This window comes from Macaca thibetana, chromosome 12 (genome assembly GCF_024542745.1).
Source record: "Macaca thibetana thibetana isolate TM-01 chromosome 12, ASM2454274v1, whole genome shotgun sequence".
Classification (NCBI taxonomy): domain Eukaryota; kingdom Metazoa; phylum Chordata; class Mammalia; order Primates; family Cercopithecidae; genus Macaca; species Macaca thibetana.
The window spans coordinates 36827678-36849737 of record NC_065589.1 but is presented as its reverse complement, the minus strand read 5'-3'; the positions used below and the strand labels follow the sequence as shown (position 1 = coordinate 36849737).

The window sequence follows — 22060 nt, the reverse complement described above, 5'->3', positions numbered from 1 at the left end:
CCTCCCAAGGGGGTAAGTAGGAAATAATGCAATCGTTGAGAAGTGCTTGGCAGGTGCTAAGGACTGAGTACCACCTTAGTCCCCCATCCCCTTCCCTGTACGTCCCAAAGCATGTGTGTGTTTCTTTCTTTCTTTCTTTCTTTCTTTTTAATTAGTCTTTTGATTAGTCTGCATGCTCTCAGCCTAGCAACACTCTTCTGTGTCTCTCCACCAGGGGGCACCCTCCTGCCAGGGACCGAGCCCACAGTGGACACGGTGCCCATGCAGCCCATCCCAGCCTACTGGTATTACGTAATGGCCGCCGGGGGCGCCGTGCTGGTGCTGGTCTCCGTCGCGCTGGCCCTGGTGCTCCACTACCACCGGTTCCGCTATGCGGCCAAGAAGACTGATCACTCCATCACCTACAAAACCTCCCACTACACCAACGGGGCCCCTCTGGCGGTGGAGCCCACCCTAACCATTAAGCTAGAGCAAGACCGTGGCTCGCACTGCTGAGGGCCGAAGCAAGAACAGCACCCAAAACAAACGAGAAAGACTGCAAACACGTTGCCTCGATTTTGCACTTTTTTCTCCTCGCCTAGTTTCTGTGTGAACTCTCAGACATCTCTCTCCCAGGTCCCCAACCCTGAGCACTCTTAGCAATCCCAACCATCCTCCTTGGGTTCATTTTGGTTTTTGGTTTTTCTTTTTCCTTTTTGTTGATTCCAAACCAACAAACCCAACTCTAATGCTGCATCTTGGACTATCCGAAGAGATCCACCCCCAAGCACTCCACAACTCAAGGCTCAGCTGGTTTTGTTCCAGAGACTGGTTCGCTTGTTTTTTCCCCTTGCCTTATCCCATACCTCCTCTCAGTGGACAGTCTGCCAGGAGACGTGAGGGGAAGCCTGGATCTGTGTGTATGTACATAGTAGACATGTGCGTGTGTGAATAGCTGTCTGTGTGTGGGTGTGTGAGAGGCTGGTTCATTGTGTGTGTGTTTGGGGGGGGGGGGGTGAGTGTTCAGAGAGGGCCCCTTTAACTCTTGTGTTACTTCTCCTGGGGTACATTTTACAGGAAAATAATATACTGTACAAGTTTTGTTTACTTGGAGAAGAGATTGAAGCTTTTTGTTGCCTTATCTAGCTCTGGCTGGGTTTCTGTTGGCTGCCATTATCATCTCCAAGTACCTAAAGAAATAGAGGCCACATGGGATGCAGTATGGCCTCTCCCATCCCTATCCCCATCCCCGACCCACCTGACCCAAGAGAAGGTTCCCCTAGCACACTCAGACAAGACCCCCTTGTCTTCTGGTGTCTTTGAAATGTCAAGATAACAGCCATTGGGTGTGTGCGGAACCACCTCTCCAGCCCTGAAGCAGATCTGTCTCATGTTGCCTTATAAAAGAGAAGCTCATAATGAATGTTTAGCTTTTATCAGTTACGTCCAATCTTGGAATAAGTCATAGAGAATAACAAGTCTGGGACTGATGTAGGAAAAACAGTAGTCTATTTAAGTTGAGAGCAGGAGGAGGTGGATGAGAGAAGGGAGGAGAGGGAAGAACTGAAATGCTGTCTCCTCGCCCAGGGTGGTTATTGGGCCCAACCTATGATGGGATTGAGTACGAAGGTTAAAAACTGTATACTTTGGTATTATATTGGTCATTGTAATAGCAGTTGTAAAATATGGGGGAAAAGGGGATCATTTGCTTTCCTTTCATGGTGTTAATGTGTGCCTGAATCTATAGCCACTAAAATGTAAGGCTGTCCACCTGACTTATTTAAATATTATGAGAGAATAGAAAGTAATCCATTTTGAAGTGTACCAATGTGCTGCCCCTTAAAGCATTCATAGCATCTGGCAAATAGGCCCTTGTAGGCTGGCCTGGCGTATCCAGATCTTGCTGCATCGTCACAGAGAAGGTCTAGTGAAGATGTAACCATTGCTGCTCATGTGTCTTCTTGAAGCAACAAGGGGAACAGGATGTAAGAGAGAAGTTGCTAATGATACTACACAAAGGACGGATTAAATAATGAAGTCAATTTCATTGATAGAAAATGCGAATTTTAAGAATCTCAGTGTACGAGGGCTCAGCCTTGGGAGCATTTATTTTTTACCTTCCTGCTAAAAATCCACTGGGGAGGTATAAAATTCACTCCAAAGAAGTTTGCCTGGGCCAAAAGCCTCCGGGTTCCTTCTGAGAACAAAATACTAATGATTTTTTTTTTTTTTTTTTTTTTTTTTTTTTTTTTTTTTTTTTGGCTGCTTGGGAGAGACTTTCAGCATTCTTTCACAATATCCAGATATGTCCCTTCAGCACACACACTCAACTTTCTCATCTGGTTCTTTTCATCCTCCCGAAAGAATGGTGCTCTCCCACTCTTATTCTATTTCAAAGAGCTACTCTGTCTCAACCACAGCAGCCCTGCCAAGAAAAGACAAGATGAAAGGCTAGAGCATGTGCTACCTTGAGATTTCAAGAAGTGTCCTACCTCAGCTGAAGACGGAGAAAGAAACGGGGAGTGGGGAGGGGATCAGCCCAGGGTACCATGTGATGACTAATATGCCACTCATTAAGGGCTTTTATCTCGGCTGTCCACATCCAGTCATGCATTTGGGGCCAGGCATGCTTGTAAAATGATTGACATTCCTGTAGGCGCCCCATAGAAGTGTGGCGTCGAGAAATTATATCTGGAAAATGCAGCCAGTGTAGTGACCGACTAAGTTACCATATACCCTGGTGATTCCCCTTCCGTAACAGAAGATGACAACAACTTTGTGAACTTTCTGTATGTTTATCTGATGCCCCAAGTGGCATCTTTATGTACATGCCTTAGTTGAGAATATGAGACTGCTCTAATCTTTGTGAATCCCTTCACACTTCAGCTGAGGATGTCACCTTCTCTGTCTCTCCCCACCCCACAGCCTCTGCCTTTGCTCTGTCTACCCCAGCAATTTTCATAGTGTTATCCAGGTACTATGCTAAAAGGTCAGCTCTTCTGTAAAATGCCATGCTTCGCAGCTTTAAAAAGCAAAATTCTGTATTTCACGGAGGGAGGGAAGGGTCACTCTCTTCTAAGAAAAATAGACTGGACAGGCGAATGCATGCATGCATGTGTTTAGAGTTGCTTCTCAGAAGACAAAAAGATGATAGCAACTATTAAAATACGAATGAATGAATGAATGAATGAATGAATGAATGAATGAGTTGAAGGCCTAGCTCGGGCTGATAAAGCTTTTGCCTTAGTAGAGGTTTTATGTCAACCCCTTCAGGAGGGAAGCCGTTATTTCTGGGTTGAGCTCCCCTTCCTTGGTATTATGCTAGCAATTGCCATCACTTAGTTCCTGGCGAAGGCAGAAAAAAGAAACAAAAAAATCAGCATTGTCATTGACAAAACTGGATGCTGAAGATGTAAAATTGTCTTTTCCCTTGTCCCACATTTTTGGGATTAAAGCCAGAATTGAATAGGAAATACAGTAATATTTCTGAAGTTGATAGCCTATCTTTAAGAAGACCCTGTCTTTAAAATGAAACTAGCAGGCAAACACCTAAATAATCGAAAATTACCAAAGAACAACAATGAAACAAGAAAACCTAAAGATTTTTACTTCCTATTCTTATTCCTCTCCTTATTACTGTGACACCCCTTGCGTTGCGCAGTTGCCTGTGTGTCAAAATAACTTGTGGACGTTGGAAATTATTTGAAAATGTATTGTGTGGAATGTAATAAAATGATGATATTTTTATACAAACATCTGAGGTTTTTTTTCCCTTTGCCTGTGAGAACAAAGTTGAAATGTAGGCTTTGAGCAAACCAATGCTTCCAAAGTTTACACATCACCTTCTGAGCTACAGGGCATTTCTGTGGGAGGTAGGTGGGTTTTCTCCTTGAGGCTGAATGCCAACTTTTCCTTCTTTTTATTTTTATTACTGCTTGTTAGGATTTTTATCCAATTTGTGCAGCTGAGACAACTTTTATGATTGGTGTGGGATTTTGCAAAAGTTGCTAAGTGCTAAATTGCTAAATGAGATTCCACAAAATTTCTCTTGATGACAAATCCCTGGAGATTAGATTCTACTTTCAAAGGGCTCCGGGGGAGTGGTACCAGCTAAGCTGAATCCTGTACTCAGCTCTGCGGAGACAGATCACTTCCTTTGAAGAAGCAGCAGTGACATCTTACCCCTCACCTACCCAATTATTACTTCCACAGGGATGTGAATCTCCCATTTACAAGCACTTTCCCAGACTAAACGGGAACTTGTAGCATGTTCAGGGCTGAAAGATATTCTAGATTTCATTTTTGAACAGGTAATGAAGATAATTAGATGATGACGGTGGACATGGAGCTTTCGGAGTGGGACATTTTATGAAAGGAACACTATAAAACTTTGAGCAGAGGCACTTGGGGAAACTTACTCAAAAGGCCAAGTCTTTCTTGATGAGTATTTTTCTTTGGTCCTCCTCTTTGGATGGCGACCTACTTATATAAAATATTTCTATCAGAGGGGGACTGGGTTGGGTGGGGTGGGGGAAAATCTAGGCAAGACAGCCTCCCAGCAGTTCATGATTTCTAGATAGTGGTCAAGAAGAGGTCACAGTAATCCTATTTGCAGATAGGATTTCCCACCACCCCTATTCATGGGATTTATCAGAGGCCTTCTGATAACCTGGGAGCCCTCCTCAGGGGTCCAAGAACCATCCTTAAAGGTCCTGAGAAAATGCACATGTTCAGAAGATCCTATTTCTGCCAGAGTCCTGGTTTTCTTCCTATCCAAACCTAGATCCAGAAAGGAGTGCTTTTTACAGCTGTAAAACCTGTCCAAGTGCTGCTACAAGGAGACAGATTTCCGGTTTTTAGATCTTACTGGAAGTTCTGTTAGTACAGATGGTTCAGTATAGATGTCACTATCTGTCCTTCGCAGGAGAATAAAGTAGAATGTCTGTGATCACAGCATTTTTTGTTTCCCCAGTGACAAGCTCAATTACCCCTTTTGTCTAAATAACATTTGGCTTTCCTCAAAGCCATTTGTTCCCATTAGTAAAGAATGAAATAAAACATCTCAAAAGTGTTTATTTCAAACAAAGACCCAGGCTCAGTCAACATTTCCTTGAGCTGACCTGGGACCAAACTTGCCAGACTGAACTAAATTAGCCATCACTTATGCTTTGTTGGCATTACTGTTTTTGGAGCCACCTTTGGGAAGTTTCCCACCTTGGTTCCAGTCCCAAGACTTATTTTAAGGGTACTTACTCCCCCTAAAAGGGCAAGGACTGTTACGACTCCAATCTTAGATGTCAAACAGGGCACTGTTACCACCAAACACTCCTCAGTGTGGCATTTCATGTGTAGCCCAAGCATAAATGTTCAGAAATTGTGTTTCCACGGATCATAAATACCAGATGTCAAGGCCTAGGCTGGTCTGTTTCTGCTCCTACCTGGTTCTTTGTGATGGTTTTAGCGTGTGTTCTCTCTTCACCCGCTGCCCTCCTAGCTCAGATAACTGAAGCCCAGCCAAGCTGATGTGGCACAGTGTTTATTTTCCTCACCCGTCTTCACGGCCTCTGCAGTTGTTCTGCACAAATGTGTGGCCTTTCTGTAATCTCTGATGAAAAGAGCTACATCCTGAAGTTTTGATTTGCCTGCATTGTGGGCTACACATCTGAGCCAAACTGCAGATCTGTAGGTGAAGGCTTGTTTTTTCCTCTTTAATTGTGCAGATCGCTGGGGCTCTCACAGCTGTAATTTGCCTTTCATCCACTTTAGTGACAGCCCAAAGAAAACACAAAACAAATCCAACCAGAGAAAAGGGCGGGGGGTGGTGAGGGGAACACCAGCTGATGATCTTACAATCAGCAGGGAAAAGAATCACCTTATACAAATAAATGAGCAGCTAGGAATAGTGTAGGATTTAATTAAGCCTGACACAGATCAGGTGCACCACAGTATGTATCGAGGTCAGATACAATCAGAAACCCACACCCTTAGGGGTCTTCAGGCCACAAGCCTGGGCCAGAGTATGTTTGCCTTGACTGCTTGGAGGTGTTCTGTTTGGACCCAAACCTAAACACTGAAGAGAGACAAGATTTGGGATATCGCCAAAAGCAAAACCTTATTTAGCATGGTATGGAACAGTGGAGAATCTAGCTGCTTCAGTACAACCAAGCCGAAGCCATTCTTGCCCCAATCCCAGTGGATAAGAGACCTGGAATCATCTCCTTTCTACTGGGTAAAACAGTTGTTCTTGGCCTTTTCTGTCACTGACCCCCGAGAGCCCCCAAAAGCTAAAGTCTCGTGGGCATTGGACCAAGAAATAGGAAAAACCACTTGAAGGGTCAACAACAGAGGTACTGGAGGAGGACTGTTATGTGGGAAAATTTCTTTTCTCGGAGTTTCATTGCTTGAGAGCTTACTGATACTGATGATACAGGGAGGTTGCTGGCGGGGGACTTTATAGTAACTGGCTGGGTTTCTTTAACTCACAAACATGCTCAAAAAGTACAATAATACAGAAAAAGCAAAAGTTGATTTCATTGTTGACCAATCCCAGTCGCCTCCCCAGAGGTAACTGTGAAGAATGGTTTCCAGGCCTTGTTTTATACCTTTACAAACATGTGTGTGTTCATGTTGAGTTATGTGGTTTGGTTAAGCTGGGGTTTAGTTTGGTTTCATTTGGTTTTGTGTAAATGGTAGCATAATGTTTGCTTACTATATTGGATGACTTGCTTCTTTTCATTTGACATCTTGAGAGTAATTCAGTACATACCAATGCATCTACCCCATCCTTTATATCTGCAGCATAGCATTCTATATTGTGTTGATATGCCAGAGTGTATTAACTGCTCCCCTGTTGACGAGCATTCAGATTGTGTCTAGTTTTTTTCTGTTTTGTTTTGTTTTTTAACTATTATAAACAATACTGCAATGAACATCCTTGAAATTGCTTCTTTGGGCATGTGTTTTACAAAGGATAGAACTTCTGGGTCAAACACATCCCTGTTTTCATTTTAGTAGGCGCTGTAAATGGCTGAGGTTTGCCATTTAAAATGAACCTGTCCCTGCTTGAGAGCACAGCAGAAACTAGTGGACATCCTGGCTGTAGAGCCCCTGCCACATTTGCCCAACCCACATGATCTCTATGCCGATCCCTCTCTACAGTGGGTGTGTTGCTTGCAAGAGAAGACCTTGGGCACTTTTAGCTGAAGAGAATTTTAAACTCAGGGAGTGTTTCTTCAGAACTTTCTTTTTTTAAACTGCCAACTTACGGGGAATATGGACCTGGCTGTAAGTGGCAGCTCCCCAGAGCTGTGGCGGCTGTGTCACTGGAGTTAATTCTGTCCCTGGGTTCAGCAGGCAGAGAGTCCTGTTCTCCATGATTAATGAGTTCCACTTGGTTTCTTCAAAGAGTGCCTGTGCTGTGCCTTGTTGTTATATATTTATGTTTTCTACTAAAAAATTTATGTAAAAAATATCCCTTAAGGTCAGTATGCAGTATTGTGCTGCAGACTAAACTATTCCAGCAGCCAGAGGTAAACCTACATGCAAAGAAAAAGTCTCAAATTTGAGAGGCCTTGGACCCCAGGCCCCCACTCTGGCCCTGAGAGGAGCAGACCTTGTGGACTTCCTTCTGAAGAAGTTCGGGGTTGCAATACCCAAAGGAAAAGCACTACGCAGTGAGGTGGTTTTCTAGTGGGGTGTTTATAGGCATAGGCAAAGCTACTATCCCCCACACGGGCCAGTAGCAAGGAATGGTGGGTGGAGGAGAAGCCCAGAGACCTGTCAGTCCAAACACCATTTCTAGCAAAGGCACTGCCCTCATTTCTATGGTGTTCTAAGAGAAAAGGATCATAATAAAGTGGCTTTGACTTTGAACATAACGGAGTGTCTGTGGCTATATAGATCCTGTGTGGGCTTTCTCTGATCTTGCCAAAAATCCAGGGCCATTGCCTCCTAGGCATGAGGCATGAGTATTTAACTCAGGAAAGAAAACAGCACAAGTTGAGATCTGGATGAACTAGAGTACATCTCTCTCTCTCTGACACACACACACACACACATACACAGTGCCTTGTTTTGTCTTCTCTGTGTAATTGTGCAAAATTAAATCCTTTAAATATCATGAACATTCCCAAAAACAAAGGCTCTGCTCCAGAATTGGAATGATAGTATACCATGCCATGGCTTTCAGCAATACCAGTTTCTTTCTCCAGCAGCAGGACTCATTAACAGGATGCCTGGACTGGACTTCCCCGCAACTTATTAAAGAGCAGCCAGCTCCAGTAATGATGGGTGTGCAGAAAACCTTGAGCCAGAGGCAGTCTTGACCAAAGTCTCATTCTCCAATGCCTGCTAGTTATTGAAGCTTCATTTAAGCACAAAGAACCTTTTTGTCTCTTTGTGTTTTCTTACTGCCACCCAGGGCCTGCTAGAATAGGAATGAGGATTTCAGGGGCTGGTGTGGGCTTCCCCATGGCTTCTCTAGGGCAGTCCCACAGCTGTCATTGAGAGTGAGATGGTAGTTATTAGGACCTAGATGGGGCCTACATGGATGTGTCAAAGGAGCCCCAGAGATACCTCATTTGCCTTGGCCAACTGTGGTCCAAGACTGTGAGCCCCATATTAGTGTTTACAGGGGCCCTGGGCCCACAAGCCCATCACTGCTTTCTGGCTCTGCCCCTCCTGATGTGGCCATGGTCTCCACCTCTTTCTCTGTGGAGGAGCTGGTCACCACTCATCTGCCTTTCTGCCAGGTGCAGTTTGTCTCCAAACTCCAAACTCCCCTTTCTGCACCTTCCGCCTCTCTTGGTGACCCCTTTTCTTCTCTGGCATCCCTACACTTTCTCTACCCCTTCGTCCATCAACGCCTTCTTCAGAAAAGCATGGGTCAGATTCCTTGACACAGATGCCGCATGGCTACTTCCTCCAATAATTGCATTTTTACAGGGGACCACACCTGAAGCCAGAGGAGTTAGTCTCTTAGTAATTACGGTCCTTGGCCACCAGGAAGCTACTGGGGGAAATCATCTCTTGAATGGGCAGAGAGGTACATTTTTGGTAGCTGTAAAATGATATCACAGAGTCATTGATTCTCATTCATTCTTGTGTTCAGAAGAGGAGTCCATCTTTTAAGTATAGTGAATTCTCTTAGTGACATACAGGTGTACAGTTTCTTTTCAAGGACCTACAAAATAAGAGGGGCTATCCTTAAGAAGACATTCTTCACATTGGAAGTGGATACAATTTTGATTCTTCAACTCTGTTTTCTCACTTGTCCAAGGTTGTACCAAACCACTCCATCTGAGTGACACAGTGATGTTTCTAACATGCACACCTCAAATATTGGAACTAGACGAGGGGAAAAATTTCAAAGCCCACTGGAAAAAACTCCCTAAGATATAAAGATATATGACTTTTTCCCCTAGCATATCAGGAAAAATTAAGACTACAGAAGAGGGGAAAAAACAACAGGTTTTCCCTTAAATGCTGTTTTTGCCACCCTCATGCCCTAAGAGAAGGTGCCAACAAAAGAAATGAAAAGAGCCAATTGCTTGTTCACATATCTATTTACAACAATGGAGAATAGCTGATTTTTTAAAGACTTGGGGTAAAAAAGAGGTTCCAGAATTTTCTTTCATCAGCTTTGCTGTGGTTTTCCAGTCCATACAATTGTGAAGCCTGTCTTTATAGCCAAACATGTCTCAGGCTGCATTTTTCTTCTTTTCATGCCATTGTTGGGGCTCATTGGAGACATTCTGGCCTGAGCTACTCATCCGCCTCCACACTTGAAAGTATTACTAGGTCATTTCACAGTCTTCTTGTTTGCAGTCAGTATTTCCAATTCTTTTTAGTGTTTCCTTCTAGTTATTCAACTAAAAATAATAGAAACGAATGGCTAAATTCAAGATCAAACTCTTCCAGTAATCTCATACCAAGCCCCCTCCTTTTTTTTCCACACTTGAACCATTTGAAAAATTCCAAAAAATATTTTTTCCATGACCTTGCCTAGATATGGCTGTAGCCCAAGAGATAAAAACGCATGATAAAGGCTCTTCTGATGGTGCTTCTAAACTCAAGCCAAACCCAGCAAGGAAGGAATGGCTCTCAAGTAGCCCGACTTCTTAACGGAGGAGATTTGGCAAAGTTTAGATCAACACCTGAACATTTGGCTCCTTATTGCAACTTGGATGAACAAACTGAATTGGGAAATTAAGTGTAGTGGGGAAGGGGGACCTTCAGCCAATGCTAAATATTAAACTGAATTAAACTGAATTTTGAAGTGCCAAGAAGAATCTCCTTAGTCCTTTGTTATTTATCTTTTACTGAGGTCTCAGTGTTGTATTTCCTGGTGGGATTAAAAGAGAATGGCTTAGAGAAATTTCTAGAGGCTACTCCCATCTGAAAAATCCAGCGATTTAACTGACCCATGGGGTTCAGAAACTTGGAATCAAGTTCAACAAAGGCACTAAGTGGCCAAGAGCTTATCCCAAATAAATCACAGCCCCCAAACAAGGTGTTGAAAATCTATGGCTTACTCTCAGTTCTGCTGCTGATTTATTCAATGACTTATTGCACTTCTCTACTCTCCCTCCTCAATTTCATCTCTAAAGTCAAAGTGATGACACTTGGGACCTGTGAACATGAATGATTTCAGTGGTTTCCTGTGTGTAAGCGGCTCTTCGATCCTTGCCTTCAAGGCTGGTAGAAGTGTGGCGGGTTAAGTGGATGTACTAAGACTGGCTTTCCATGAGGTTTTCTCAGCCCAGCCTCAGTTAACATGGAGGCTTAAAACTATGGGCACAATTTACCCACTTTGTCAGTTCCTCAGTCACCAATTAGTAGGACTGAGTCCTGAGCCAAACAGGCAAGTATTGAACACATGGAAACTCATGGGTTCTCTTGACCTGTCCTTTTTGTGGTCTTCTCTTTCTGTGCACACCTTAAAACAAATGGTTTCAGGGAGTGGCCATTCCCAGGAGAGGACAGAGTTAGGGTGAAGAATGGGGCAGTGAGCATCGTGAGGCAATGCAGCCCTTTTGTTCAGAAGTTGCCTTGTCTCCCTCAACCATCACCCTCTTCAAAGAGCCCTCATCAGAAAGGCCCTCATACCTTTCTCATTTCCTTCCTGTAAAGACAAGGGAATTCTAGAGCAGAGGAGAGCATCAGTGTTTACTTTACAGAGGAGCAAATGGAGACCCAGGGAGGTCAATGACTGGTCAAGGCTCTGACACCTGAGGCAGAACGAGATGGGAGGTAGGCATTCCACCCCCAGCCTAGGGCCCTCCACATCCCACACCACTTCCTTCAGTGCAGGGTGATGCTGCCACTCATCAGGCTTCCGAGTGTCTCTGCTGCACACTCCGGATGACAACCCTGTCATCAGCTTCAAGCAGGCCTCTTAATCCACTGCTCAGGGTTGGCATGGAAGGGACTCTTCAAAGAAACGAGCACGTCAGTGACCTGAAATGGTCTGTGTACGAGTGTCCCAAGGGCTGTCTTAAATTATTTATCCAAAAGTAACCAGTGGTTTGGGGCAGACTTCTCGCTTTCCTGGCCATATTGTGAAGCTCCTTTACAATGCAGGAAGTAAACAGTGTCAAGGCCAATATGCTCACAGTAGAAACAGCGAAGGCTGCGAATTTTCTGTAAGAAACTGCAGAAAAGCAAACTAATGAAGGAATGCTAATCCCAAATAATCTTAACTTAGAAGAAGGAAGAAAATGAGAGAGACAGGAAAGATAAAAAATGTGTGTGTGTGTGTGTGTGTGTGTGTGTGTGTGTGTGTGTGTCACAGAAAGAGAGAGTGAGAGAGAGAATGGAAAGGGCCATGAGAGAGGGCCTTCTTATTTGAGGACTAAATCATACTCAGTAGGAATTTCCAGGCAGCAGGTTGGAGTGTCTTGGGGTGTGTCTCCTGAGCAGCATGTGTGGTCTTACACTACCAGGCAGTGTTCCAGGGAGAAGCTTATTTCATTAGAAGAGGTTGGGTTTGTGACTCGGTATGGCTGTTCACCTTTTGTGCCATAGTGTTGCAATTTATTGACAAACACACTAGAGAATATTTGACTCTTCTATGGTGGAGGGTGTTTCTGGAATAGTCCTGTGGGTGTTTTCATAACTAGTCACCCTGGTCTCTCATTCCAAAAAATCAGGACAACAGATGAGTGAGACCTTGAATCATGCTTCACCATGTACCTACTCTGTCTCTTGATGATGCGAGAAGGGACACTGACCAAAACAAGGTGATTTTTTGGCCTGAGACTGATCTCCATATGAAAATGACCAGAGTTTTGTGAAGTTGGGTTGTATTTGTTTTTAAGCAGTAGACACTGTGCCCACTTGATTACTCAAGCTCTGTAAAACCCCTTCCAGTCATTCATTTGGAGTTGACCTCTTTCTCTCACTATGCTGTCTGCAACAGCTAGGGAAGGGGATAGGTGTTAGGGATTGGGAGGGCAGAGATCTGACTCTCACATAGATATATGCAAGGTGGGAGATTTGTGGCAAAGCAAGGTGATCTCTTTGAATTCCTTGATGAGCCTGATATGAATAAATGCAAGCCCAAAGACAAGAGATTGGGTACCATGTTTGAAAGCATTTCTATCAATCAGACAGATAAAGGAGAAAGAAATCTCCCAATGCCCAACTTGCAGCAGCCTCAATTCCAAAGTATCCTGCTCCCCACTCCCACATTTTCCTTCCTGGTAGTGGCCCAGGTTCATTTGTCCAATCCCTGCCCTGCACTCCAGCAGCACTTTGGAGTCCTCTCCGCAATGCCTCGCTTTCTTTCATGCTAATTTGGCATGGGTGAGTCTTCACTTCCCAAACACACTGAAGGGCTTTGATGGTAGACACCTGGTCCCTTACATCTTTATTTTCCAAAGTCCTCAATTTGTCTCCCAGCCATGCAGTAAGCCCTCTTACTAAGTTGGTGTTAGGTTGGTTAGTTGGTTAATGAAAACTGCCCTTTGAAGAACAATGTAATTTAGTTTCCTGCTCTGGGTGATGCCTATCATGGAAAGCATGAAACCCCAAATTTCAGATCCCCACATCTTCAAGTTCATGAGAAGCCCCTCAAAGCCCTACTCCATCAGAGTAGTGAGCCAGTGAAACAGGCAACCAAAGTGTGTATCCAGCCAACTTGGATCTGAGATAAGGCAGATTCTTTTATTTTATTAGAAGGGGGCAGTAGGGATATGGTGGTAGTTACAGTGCCCCAGCCACACCCAAAGAACTTGAATGCAGACTGGGGATCTACCCTGGCCCTAATACAATATTTGAGAGTCAGTATTTGTAGTCAGGCTGACCTGAAACTGAATCCACACAGGGGGCTAGAAGGAAACAGGGTCATGGGAGCACAAAGGTTGAAAGCAGAACTTGTGTGGGTGGTAAGTTCCCTTCCTGACCTGCGTTCTTCTAGAGGTGCGGCCCATTCCACTCTCCCGAGCCCATCTCACACTCACAAACACACGCATCCACTAAAACAGAGTCCTGGAAGTTCCTCTCCAAGTTTTCCCCATTGAAAACAAAATTCTGAGTCCCTGGTTCCTTTCTCCCACTCTCTCCTGATGTCTGCCCTGACTTCGGCAGCTAGGTCCGCCATCCTGCGGCTGCCATTTCCCCTTTTCAGGGCTGCTGCCTCTACCCTCTGCCTTGGGCCCCTAGTTCATCATTCTCCCTTCTGCCTCCCAGAGGCCAGTAGCTTTACCCCTTGGTTTTCCTGGTAGCCACTTACCTGCCGCACCTTGCCTTTTCTTTGCTAGAACTACAGGGACCTGGTGGGAGAACCACATTCCTTCCTGCCAGCCTCCTAAGGAAACAGGCTGCAGTTTACCTACCAGGCTAAACAGAAAAGGAAAGTGGCCGGCAAAGGGCAAAGACGCTTTTGAGAGAGAGAAAGCTCTTAATCAAACACAGATATCAAGAATATTAGCAAGGGGACTAGAGAAAATTGCTATCAAAGTACATGGTTTTTTGTACAAATGTTCCCTTTATTTGTGTTTTCCCCAGTGTGCCGTTCTTTCTTTAAGGCTTGGTGAACAGATGCGTTTTTGAAAATGTTGATTAACTTATCCTTTTTTTGACCCCCTTCCCACTCACTCAAACTCAGGGGAGCAGTGATTATACAAAAAGCCAAGTCAAGCCACTAAAGTGTTCTTCTTCACCTTAAGTAGCCTTTGATTCTCCAGGTGCAGAAATCTCAGCTGCATCTGGGCAATTGATTTCATTGAGTCTTAGAAATGGGCCAATTCTTAGGAAATCATCTCATCCAGTCCTCAACCTCCAGAGACAAGAGGCTGTGATCTCCTGGGATAAAATGTTCTCAAAATCATTAGCATCCTTTTACCCTTTTTCCTTCAAGATCAATGCCACATTCACCCCTTTCCAGCCAGTGATCTATGGTATCCTAAGACTTCTTTGAGGGTGTGAGATGGAGCAAGAGGGCACTCCAGCCTCCAAGAATTCATCACATCCTTGGCAAAAACAAGATCCCTAAAAGCAAGCATAGGATTTGGCCCAGGAGTCACTGGCAGGAGCCCCATGGTTCTCATCCTAGGCTGATTCACCTATTCTTATCCAGTGTTCTGCCTCTTTTACTGGTGAAGATGTTAAGACATATGAGTGGCCCATCAAACCAATTAATTGTTGGAAATGTGACGGTTTTCTTCCATGTTGGTTTTTTTTTTTTTTTTTTTTTTTCATACGGAAAAAAACCCTCTGGGTTGACTTTCACAAGCTCGATTTGATCCCTGTGACAAACACCACCTGCCTCCTGTTGATTCATGTTCACATTTCCCTTCCAAGGAAACAACCAAACAACCTGCTCTGTCGGGGCCTGGAGAAGAATGCAGGGAGTGGGCATTTAGGTGGGGAGGCTGGCGTGGCCTGCAGGTGCCAGTTTCTGTGCTTTAAACATGCCAGGAATGGGCTGGAGTTATGGAGGATTGGTGCCACATGGCATCAATCTTTTCAAGTGGGGGCTTGGCAAGTTGTTTTGTGCATCCCTTACTAGTGACCGAGGGGGATGAGAATGTGCTTTAGCACTCTGGCCAGAAATAAGGACTTCTAAGATGATTAAAACCATGGCCTCCAGGAAAAGACTGAATTTCAAGTGTGACAGTGATGGATCAATGCTCAGTTCAGATCATGGTCAAGTAGATCTTCCCTGAGATATAGTGCTGATGAGGGAAGCTTTCAGGATGGTCTAAAGTTCTTTTTCTCCCTCTTGTCTGATACTTCAGCCATTTGAGATTTTGATTTTCTTTTAAGCCTTGATTTTTGGATTTCAATTTAGAGTTCAAGATTGTTATCTGACTTGGTGGAACAAAACTCTGAAAGGGCCATACACATTCACTGGGGCTGTCTTGAGCTGGCAGCTTGGAAAGGCATAATTAGCTTGTGAGATAGGAAGAAATGGTAAGATGCTGCTGTTCCCATGCATTTGATGTTCTCTATTAATGTTTTACCATTTCAGACAGAAAATTTTCATTGGTTCTGTTTTCTATAAGTTGGACAGCACAGTGAATAGAGAGACCTGTATTATCACCCTCCCAACTAAACCATGGAGAAAGCCAATAGGAAAAATAGACTTGGGAAGAAGGATGAAAGATATTAGCACAGATATGTGAAGGTCAACAGGCATTACGACATGCCTCCCGTTTCTGCTCTTAAATTAAAACATATAATGATGAAACAAGACTTCCTTAAACTACCATATGTTTACATGAAATCCAGAGGATAAAGACTCTGATGATTTTGTGCCCTCTGAGATGTGTGCCTATGAAGAGGTGCAGCATGCTATACTAAATGGACATCCCAGTAAAGGCAGCTGCTGTTGGGCATAAGATGCCATTGAAGGTGCCTTAAATGAAACCAGTGTTCCTAATGAATGCCAGTCATTGAAAAGGCACAGTGGCAGGGGTTGCTTGGCACTGAAGACCCAGAGTTTCTTCTTATTTCTGTGTTACTGGTTGTGGTTGGTGGAAGATACAGGTCATATGAAGGAGAACAATCCAGTAATGTCCATACTGAATGATCTAGAAGTGGAGGTGATTCTCTAGCTGCCTGCCAGAATGGGGAGTCATTCTCATAAAGATTGCCTCCCTGCCTTTTAGCCATGGTGATAGAACTTGTTATTAACTTGTTTTTATTTTCTTTATATTATAGTGGACATCCCAGAAATACATGAGAGAGAAGGATATGAAGACGAAATTGATGGTGAGTATTGTTATGATTTAGCAGGTAATCGTGAAATTCAAGTTTGGTTATAAAGACGTCAACAAAAATAATGCCCAGGGTATGGGAGGGCCAAATTTAGAACTATCAGTCAGAAATATATAAAAGAATCTGGAGAAAAATGAGGGAACCATCAATGGGTCTGCCAGGGTCAACTTTAGAGGTTTAGAAAGTATATTGAGTTCCCTCTGCTTAATCTGAAACAGATCCCCTCTTTCCAGAAACTTGTTACCTGGATGGACTTCAAATCTGAATAAACCCTTTACAAGTGAAAGATCAGCTCCTCTATATGTATCATTGCCTGAATCTTTTGACCTTCTCCCAAAAATGGCCTGAGTAAATGAGCATAATGTGAATATTCTCCCAGACCTCCTGTGGTTTCTGGTTCCCTGGCTTGGGGGGAACCTTCCTCACACTATTCAAGATTCCAATTCGGAGCTTGTTGCAAGATTTAGGTTTCTTTTTCACACTGACCATCTCGTATCTTTATATTTATTCCAAGCTCTATTTTTTCACTGCAAATACACATACTTCAAGAGGCTAGAGGGCTGCTGAGCAAATATGTAGATGTAATTTCTTCCCTCAACTCGTAATAGCACAGGTCTCTCTCTGGGCTTCTCTGCATGCCAGAGTTGATCTCCAACAGACTCAACAGCAAGATTCCACTTAAAGAATAACTGTAGACTAAGATTTATGCATTTAAGAAGAACAGTTTATAGAGCAGCTGCTTTTAACCTGCCCTTAATCAGAAACTTCATGCGTAGTTATAGAAACTGGAGCGACTCACCCAAACAGCACTTTGTTAACTGACTGCAGACTCTCCCTGCAAACCCAGTCCAGCACTCCTTTTATGGGCAAAAGTGCATGACCAACCTACATGGAGAGACTGCAGTGGATTAGGCAGAGGCACACTGGGATGGAGTAGAAAGGGCAATGGGTAAGGAGACAGAAAGCCTGATTTCCATTCCTACTTTAACTGCTTGCTAAGTCCCGCGACCTGGGGTGAGTTACCTAGTCACTTAATTTCTTTAAACCTCAGTTTCCTCACCTATTAAAATATATATAATATCCTACCTTCTTCATGGGATTATTAGGAGATTTCAAAAAATGATGCCCAGATATGGGCATGCCTTATCCACACTATAGAAACGTAATTAGATTAGTCTGCTAGGGCTTCCAGAACAGAGTACCACCGACTGGGTGGCTTACAACAGACATATATTTTCTCACAGTTCTGGAGGCTAGAAATTTAAGATCGAGGTGTGGGCAGGGTTGGTTCTTTCTGAGGGCTGTGAGAAAGAATCTATTCTAGCTCTTTCTCCTTGACTTGGAGACGGCCATTTTCCTGTTCATACGAAATTATCTCATGTGTGTCTCAGAATTTCCCCTTTTTCTAAGGATACTACTCTTATGGGATAAAGGCCCACCCTCATGACCTTATTTTAACTTGATAACCTCTGTAAAGGCCTTATCTCCAAATAAGGTGGTGAGGGTTAGGACTTTGACATGAATTTAAGTGGCTGGGAAGGGGATACAGTTCAACCCGTAACAATAAGGCATGATGCCTTATTATTAAAGGAGGTCTGGTGGCTGGGGAAAATCTGCTGCTTATATGGCCAGGAATGCCAAATTAGGAAACTCATCATGTGCAAATAGTCCCAGACTGTCCTTTCATTAGCTTGAGGTTGGAAAGGAGGGATGTAGAGGTCTCCTTGAACACAAAGCCATCCCAGGTGCTGCAGAGCCACCCCAAAGGTGCTGTTAAAATCAGAGCTTACCTAGTGTAAGTCAAATTATTTAAATATTGGGTACTTTGTACTTACTATGTGCCAGACACCAAGCACTTTACAAATATTAGTTCATGTAATCCTCCTAACAACCCAGTTGAGGCAGGTTTTACTGTTATCCCCATTTGAAAGAGGAGAAAACTGAAGCAAAGAGAGGTTCAATAGCTTGCCCAAAGTTACACAGCTAGGATGTGGCGAGGCTGGACTTTGAACCCAGGCAGACTAATTCCAGAGCTGCTGCTGCTACTGCTGTGCTCTGAAGAGCCTCTGGGCTGGGGAGGCTCAGTCACTTCACCCTGACATAGGCAGTGCCTGCAATCTCTCGTGTATTTTATGTATTGCAGATGAATATGAGGTGGACTGGAGCAATTCTTCTGCAACTTCAGGGTCTGGCGCCCCCTCGACTGACAAAGAAAAGAGCTGGCTGTACACGCTGGATCCCATCCTCATCACCATCATTGCCATGAGCTCGCTGGGTGTCCTCCTGGGGGCCACCTGTGCAGGCCTCCTGCTCTACTGCACCTGTTCCTACTCGGGCCTGAGCTCCCGCAGCTGCACCACGCTGGAGAACTACAACTTCGAGCTCTATGACGGCCTTAAACACAAGGTCAAGATGAACCACCAGAAGTGCTGCTCCGAGGCATGACATATTGCACCTGAATCCTATCTGACGTTTCATTCCAGCAAGAGGGGCTGGGGAAGATTACGTTTTTTTTTTCCTTTGGAAACTGAATGCCATAATCTCGATCAAACCGATCCAGAATACCGAAGGTATGGACAGGACAGAAAAGCAAGTCACAGGAGGAAGGGAGATGCAGCCGCACAGGGGATAATTACCCCCCTAGGACCGCGGTGGCTAAGTCATTGCAGGAACAGGGCCGTGTTCTCTGCTAGGACAAAACAGGAGCTCATCTCTTTGGGGTCACAGTTCTATTTTGTTTGTGAGTTTGTATTATTATTATTATTATTATATTTTATTTCTTTGGTCTGTGAGCAACTCAAAGAGGCAGAAGAGGAGAACGACTTTTCCAGTATAGAAGCGGAGCGGTGATGATTATTCTCCGCTTTCTCTTTCTAATCAACACTTGAAAAGCAAAGTGTCGTTTCAGCCTTTCCATCTTTACAAACAAAACTCAAAAAAAGCCGTCCAGCTTATCCCATCCTCTGATTGTCTTATGACTTAAGGGACTTACTGTGGTGTAGGTTCTGCCAGCCAACCCTACAAGCTGCCGTTTCCAGTCCTAGCATTTAAGTAGGATGTTGTTGCCTTTAACTTTTTTTATCCAGGGGAAAATTGCCATTTTAGGGTCAGCATGAACAGCTCTTTCTTGTATGCGATTTAAAACAAACCAGAAAGGAAACTTCACACGTCAAAATCCATAGAAGCGCCCGGATGAGCCTTAAAGTGCTTTGTGAGTGAATAGGAGCCATTCGCTAATTCTAGACCCACAGTGTCTGGTGGTGGGGCTTCCCTTGTGGGGCTTCTGGTGGTGGTTTTGCCTTTTCTTTTCCCTCCTCCATGTTCTTCTAAAACATATACATATATACACACACATGCACACATTTTTCAGGTCTCTAAGCCCCTCGAAGCAGCGTTGTGTGATATTCTCAGAGACAGGGGAAAATAGAGGGAAAAATAGACTGTTGGTATGTTTTTCCCATCAATGAGATACTGTAACTGGTCACCACTGGATGGGAAGGAGAACAGTGGAGAGGGAAAGAGAAGCCCAACCTCTGTGATCCTATGAGGGCCAAGGCTGAGCAGTGTAGACAGAGACCCTTTGAAATGCATTTGTCTCTCGAATAGGCTAGTAAACACTGACTTCTCCTTTGGGTTACAACCACCATTTCAACCTTTCGGGAGAGTCAGAGCTAGGATGTACAAGAACTGATTCTAACCAGAAGTCTGCAAGTACTGTAGACAAGAATGCTAACCACACTGCTTCAACCTTGAGAGACCTAGGTTCTCACACACATGCACACACACATGCACGCATGCATGCACACCAATTTATGTGTTTTTTTATTAAGTGCCTTGAAAAAATGAAGAAAAATGTATTTTCCCTCTATGTAAAAATTAGTGAATATCTTACGAATTAAGGCATTCCTCTTTCCCTAATCCCGATGGCTCCATTCCCAAGTACCCCAACTCACCACTGATCCTACTAAAGGAATGAGCCCTGCTACCCAAGTGGTAGTCATAGCCCTAGATGACTCTCAACTACTCTTCAAAGGGAGGCATCAGGAATAGAATGAAACTGTGTGAAGGATAAGATTGTTCGCATCAAGGTCCAAATCTTGATTTCATATTAACGCCTAAGGATTGCCTGTGTGCTGGAAATATAATTGAAACTCAATCAGTATGCCTAGCCTATTGCATATCAATGTCAGACCATTTTTGCTGCTATGGTCACCCACAATTTCATTTGTCTTATACCCAGGTGAAAGGGGAAGGGTGAATGGGACTGGCTGGTTCCTTTAAATGTTAACTTATGGAAATGCTAGTTCAAATGGTAATGTCACAGTGTTTTGTATGCAGAGAGCAAAGTTCAACCAACAGCTATTTATTCATGTGTGTGTGTCTTTGCGCCTTTGAGTTCTCTGTATCTACTGTGTATGTGAATGGTCATGTGGGACTCAGTGGTGGTGTTGTGACTTTGACCTAGGGCCGAGTGTCACAACTGATCTTGGCATTCGGCACTCATTGGCACAGTGGTAGTTAGAGGTGAAAAGTAGAGCTGTCAAGCCCAAGGGCTTAGCTTTAGGGCTCCCCAAGTTGGACCCACAGCAGAAGCAAGATTTTAACGAGCCCCTTCCCTCTTCACCCTCCCATGATGCTCAGTGTTCAGAAAGCTGGTAAATCCTAGGGATTTCCAGAAGTAGCCTGCAGAAGAAGATAAGTTTGAAAGCCTACTCCAGCGGTCCTGATGCTCTTATGCCCAGTGAGCCATTTTACAGTTCTCCAAAGTCTAGCCCTGTCTCAGACCTGCACTTCACCTCTAAGTTATGTACAACTCAACTTGCATCCCTCTAAAAGTCCTATATCCATATTCACCTTTGGGTGATTGGAGGCCCTGAGTGGGTCTTGAATGCTAAACAGAAGCAGGGTACACAGGGCTATATGTAGATACCTCACCAAAGCTGGAGGCTGGTCTGTTGTAAGACAGAAAGAAAGACAGCTGGGCCCAATTTTGACTTGGCCAGGGGACACCTTGGTGTGTTTGTTATCTTTATCTGTGGGTAGGCTAGCTGACCCATCTCCTTGAGTCATTCCCTTTGGGAAACCCCACTCCCAGTATTGATCTCCTTTTTGCCTTGTACTAAATGACATATTACCTCCACGCTCTCCTGGACTAGGCGGTCAACAGGGCCACAGGGTTGCTTTCTGTCTTTGGTGGGGCAGGGGAGTTGACAGGGATGAGGGTCCAAGGAATAAGCATGAATGACAAGAAACAAGGGAAAGAGTTAACCTGTCACATAGTAGGTTAACTTTTCCAGGGTTTGCAGTTAAAGGTATTCGACCATTCGCTGGCTGAGCCAGATCATGGGAACTTGAGAGCTTTTACTGTGATTCTTCAATGTAAAAAAACAAACAACAATGTCAAACTGTGTTTATATGATTTGTATAAAGCCTTTTTAAGATTACTATTTAAATAAACATTATACCAGAGATATTTTTCTGTATCATTTTTTTTGTTGTTGTTGTTTGTTTTGTTTTGTTTTGTTTTTCCTGCCTTGTCTTCATTGGAGACAAACAGATCCGGGATAAGGGTGACCAAATTGTCCCACTTTGCCTGAGACTTTTTCTGGTTTTTGGCACTGAATGTCCTGTTGAAACAGGATAGTTCCCTTGACCCCTTCACAGGACTCATGACAGGTGGCTTGCTTACTCAGCCTGCAGCTCTCAACCCCTTGTGGGAGGGGGAGAACACAAGAGAGTAGGTCCAGAGACCAGGATGAGCCCTTTTGGGCAACCAGCAGGAGCAGAACTCTATGTGGGCCCGTGGCAGAGTCTAGGGGTTGCCCACGACCCCTGGAACCCCAAAGGGCATATGTTACAG

General features: G+C 44.1%; 2 protein-coding genes across 7 annotated transcripts in view; both read left to right on the top strand.

Moving 5' to 3' along the window:
• The window catches only part of NRP2 (neuropilin 2), a 115473-nt gene extending 93802 nt beyond the window's left edge, over window positions 1-21671 (top strand). For 3 of the 4 annotated variants that reach the window (XM_050750818.1, XM_050750817.1, XM_050750821.1), the window contains exons 16-17: window positions 16144-16194; window positions 18344-21671. In XM_050750818.1, the coding sequence (XP_050606775.1) occupies window positions 16144-16194; window positions 18344-18645 (353 nt within the window). In that variant the 3' untranslated portion in view covers window positions 18646-21671. Of the gene's footprint in view, window positions 1-214; window positions 3733-16143; window positions 16195-18343 lie in introns of those variants that run through there. The other variant, XM_050750819.1, reaches the window with a different exon arrangement.
• EEF1B2 (eukaryotic translation elongation factor 1 beta 2) overlaps window positions 1-22060 on the top strand; it is a 954602-nt gene that overhangs the window by 569703 nt on the left and 362839 nt on the right. The window lies entirely within an intron of this gene.